Genomic DNA, 3,905 nt, shown 5'->3' with positions numbered 1-3,905 from the left:
GTGTGTGTGTGTGTGTGTGTGTGTGTGTGTGTGTGTGTGTGTGTGTGTGTGTGTGTGTGTGTGTGCGTGCGTGCGTGCGTGCGTGCGTGCGTGCGTGCGTGCGTGCGTGTGTGTTCTCTTGTATAAATTAAAATTAATATAATTAATTTCATCTGGCAAACCAAACAGTGAACAGATGAGCCATTCACAGATGACAATTCAGTTCAGGTCGCAATGATAGATTTACATGGATTGATTTGCTCCCCTGTACTAATAATAAAATAAAGGCAAAAAAGAAACCTTCACATGAAAGTGACAAAGCAAGATGACATTCCCAACATTACCATCATCATCGCCCCAGTTAAAATTCGTTTTTAACAAGTGTCAATGATTATCCAATTCCAAGTTGTGAATCATATCAACATCTCATATTGACAATGAGGCATGTCTATCCAATTCATATATTGTGGGATTTCACGGACGGCAGAAACCACAGTTTGATTCCATCCTCGCCTGAGCCAACAATACACACTTACGCTGTACTAACTAAGAGTCTAAAGCCAATTCATACTTCGTCGTAGGACCAAGATGCTTGCTGAAAATAAATGATTTTAAAGTGAAAGATATGTGACATTTTTCTGTAGAATTTTGAAACACATTTATTTTTGGCGAGCAACACAGGGATGCACAACAAAGTATAGATAGGCTTTAACAGGATTGTTGCTTGTATCTATAATAAGTAGTAGTGTATAATATACCCTGCTGCTGGATGCTCCTCCAGATACAATTGTGGATTGTGGGAGGACTGTCACGTGACTGTTTGACATAGTGAGAGTTGGATGCAAAGAGTAGGAGCAGGAGATGTTGAATATAGAATAATCTCCTGTTATATTTCACAGGGAGGGTATGAGTTGACAAATGGAAATCTGGGGTCAAGTGTCCCCTTATGACAGATCCTAAGTTCCACATCTCCATGTTGAAAACTGTTGAGGCCTGTTACTAGAGTCAACTTCACCCCATTAAAGTGAATGTGAGTAGGGGCAGGGAGCGCCTGGGTCAGATATATTTACAGGTTGATGTACAGTCCACCGGGGTAGAAAGTGTGTGTGTGTGTGTGTGTGTGTGTGTGTGTGTGTGTGTGTGTGTGTGTGTGTGTGTGTGTGTGTGTGTGTGTGTGTCTGTGTGTGTGTGTGTGTGTGTGTGTGTGTGTGTGTGTGTGTGTGTGTGTGTGTGTGTGTGTGTGTGTGTGTGTGTGTGTTTGGGCGGAGTTGTTGTGTGGCGGCGGGGTTGTTGTGTGGCGGAGCTAAAGGTTGATGCTTCATCTGCCATTGAAATTATGCTACTGTAATGCAAGTTACAGGAGACAGTCATGCAGGCTTGGATGTATAGCATGGCAAGTCCCTCTCCCATTCTCAAACCATTGACTCCAGATCTCAATGAACCCAAATGCTCTTGAATCAAATGAGCTGAATATTAATTTGTACCAGAGTTTCACTGGCTTTCTCAATGTTACACATTATGCATCGCATTAATCTACAGGCATTATTATTATACTTATGCGAGGTGTTGTGTAGTTGGAGATAGGACCTGGTTGAAGTTGAGAGTGTGGGAGTGAGATGGACAATAATCCAATTCATGCATCCATAGCCTTCGCACTGCTGCTGTGCGCGCTTGTTACTGCAATCAAAGATCTTGAGCCTCTCTGTTACAGTAGTTGCTTGGCTGATGGAAAAGTTGCACACGCACAAACACACGTACACACTGCGTAGTCTCTGGAACTTGGGTTGAGGACCATTGCAGTACAGTATGTACATACAGTATGTGACATACACACACTCTCTTTATCTCCAAGCAGTCCATGTCAACATCCTTGTCAATGTTCTTCTGCACTGCATTCCTCCATCTCTCTTTCTCATTCAGTAGTATTCACAAAGATGTAGAGTTCTAAGTTAAACACCCAGATCCCACAGGATTACACACTGACTGCTATGGGATCTGACTCATATGTTTCAGTGACAGAGACTGCTCCTGTAGGTTCATTGTGATTTGTATTCTTCATGGTGGTGCCTAACAGCTCTGGAGATTTTATTATGGGAGCCATGCGTTTACAGCCAATCAAAGCAAATAAAACCCCTTCAACTCCCGTCATTCTCCTCCACGTTTCCTCTGACCACTCCTCCCTCTCTCGTGCCACCTCCGCTCTCTCCTCCTCCTCCTCCTCCTCCTCATCCTCCTCCTCCTCAGTCCCACTCTACATCACACTGCATTTACCCTTCAGTCTCTCGGCACGGGACTGCTTCCCTGAGCGCTTGCCGTCAATGTTGAGGCTCATGTTCCTCTTCTTGTCCAAGTTGAGGAGCTCCTGGAAGAGCTCTGTCACGTTGTGGTTGGTCTTGGCAGATGTCTCCATGAAAGCACACTTCCACAGGTTGGCCTGGGCCTCACCGTCCTTGGTCTCCACCTCCCGCTGGGTCTCATCGCTCTTGTTGCCCACCAGCATGATGGGAATGGCCTCCACGTTGCCCTTTATGGCTAGGACCTGCACAGGAGGAAGGACAATAGGGCAGAGGGTAACAATATTAGACACTGGAGCAACCGTGAACAAAGTGTAAATTAGCCCTCCCTCTATAAGATATGTTGATGTCATCTGTTGTCTGTTTATTGCGTCTGTCTATGTTTTAGTTTTTGTTAGATTAATCAGATCAGAAGCTGAACAATGCGTTTGCCTTAATGCACTCATTTTGACATGTATGTTACTTTACTATTGCATGTTTCCATTTTTTGCAAGGACCATCCACACCAAGCACATAAATAAATTGTACCCCATTGCCGTCTCGTCAGTATAGTTGTGACGTGGACTTTGCCATCTTTTAGGGTTAGAATGATTTTTAAAACAATATATTTATAACTATAACAGTTATAGTTATAGTTATAGTTATAAGGCTCTGTGTGGACAGCCCTTAAGCCGTGGGGCTAAACAAGGTCCTTGTAAAAACAGAGCTCGATCTCACCTGTTGATAGATGGGTTTGAGCTCCTCCAGGGACTGTTTGCTTGTGATGGAGTAGACCAGGATGAAGGCGTGGCCTTTGGAGATGGACAAGCGCTGCATGGCCGGGAACTGGTGGCTCCCTGTGGTGTCTGTGATCTGCAGTGTACACACGCTCTTGTCACAGCTGATGACCTGGCGGTAGGTGTCCTCCACTGTAGGGATGTAGGTGTCCCTGAACGTGCCCTTCACGAAGCGCAGCACCAGGGAACTCTTCCCCACCCCGCCCGCTCCAAACACCACAACACGATAGTCATTACTCTGCTCCGGCATTCTGCCCCTTCAGGCTGAAGACAGAATTACTACACCTATGGAGGGGAGAGAGACAGCAGAGAGAAGGGAGAATGAGCGAAAGCGTATGACAGACAGAGGGAAGGGGTGCGAGAAAGTATGGGGGGATGTTGCACTTTCACAGTAATAGTATCGGTTTTAGCGGTCTGACTATGAGACATGGTACAAATTAGAGAGGATGAGGCTGGGGTTGCTCCAACTATTTTTACATGACACAGGCATCCGCCCCCAATCAATATAGAGCAATAGTACAGTATCTCAGTTTCAACCCCAAAACGTCTCAACGTCTCCTTATATATCAACTATTTATGCGGCACAGAGTGGAAGAAATGTGTCCTTGTTTGGACCATTTTTGGGTTTATGGAGCTCTCTGCACTCGTTAACCACTTAAGCCCTATATATACATCATCGTATAGCTGACATACGAGCCTGATTGAGCTGCTAATTTCGTTCTTTTTGAAAGAATAATAATAATATATACACACACATGCACACACACACACACACACACACACACACACACACACACACACACACACACACACACACACACACACACACACACACACACACACACACACACACACA

General features: G+C 45.0%; 1 protein-coding gene across 1 annotated transcript; it reads right to left on the bottom strand.

The window, feature by feature from the left end:
• Positions 1 to 2,230: 2,230 nt before the first annotated feature.
• Positions 2,231 to 3,299, bottom strand: diras1b (DIRAS family, GTP-binding RAS-like 1b; the record flags this gene model as incomplete). Its single annotated transcript, XM_084045502.1, has 2 exons — positions 2,231 to 2,518; positions 2,991 to 3,299. The coding sequence occupies 2 exons, from the start codon at positions 3,297 to 3,299 to the stop codon at positions 2,231 to 2,233; spliced, it is 597 nt and encodes a 198-aa protein (XP_083901628.1).
• Positions 3,300 to 3,905: the final 606 nt, after the last annotated feature.

This window comes from Gymnoscopelus microlampas (assembly GCF_963454915.1).
Source record: "Gymnoscopelus microlampas genome assembly, chromosome: 20".
NCBI classification, from domain to species: domain Eukaryota; kingdom Metazoa; phylum Chordata; class Actinopteri; order Myctophiformes; family Myctophidae; genus Gymnoscopelus; species Gymnoscopelus microlampas.
The sequence above is the reverse complement of the archived record's forward strand: the minus strand, read 5'-3'. Positions and strand labels throughout refer to the sequence as shown.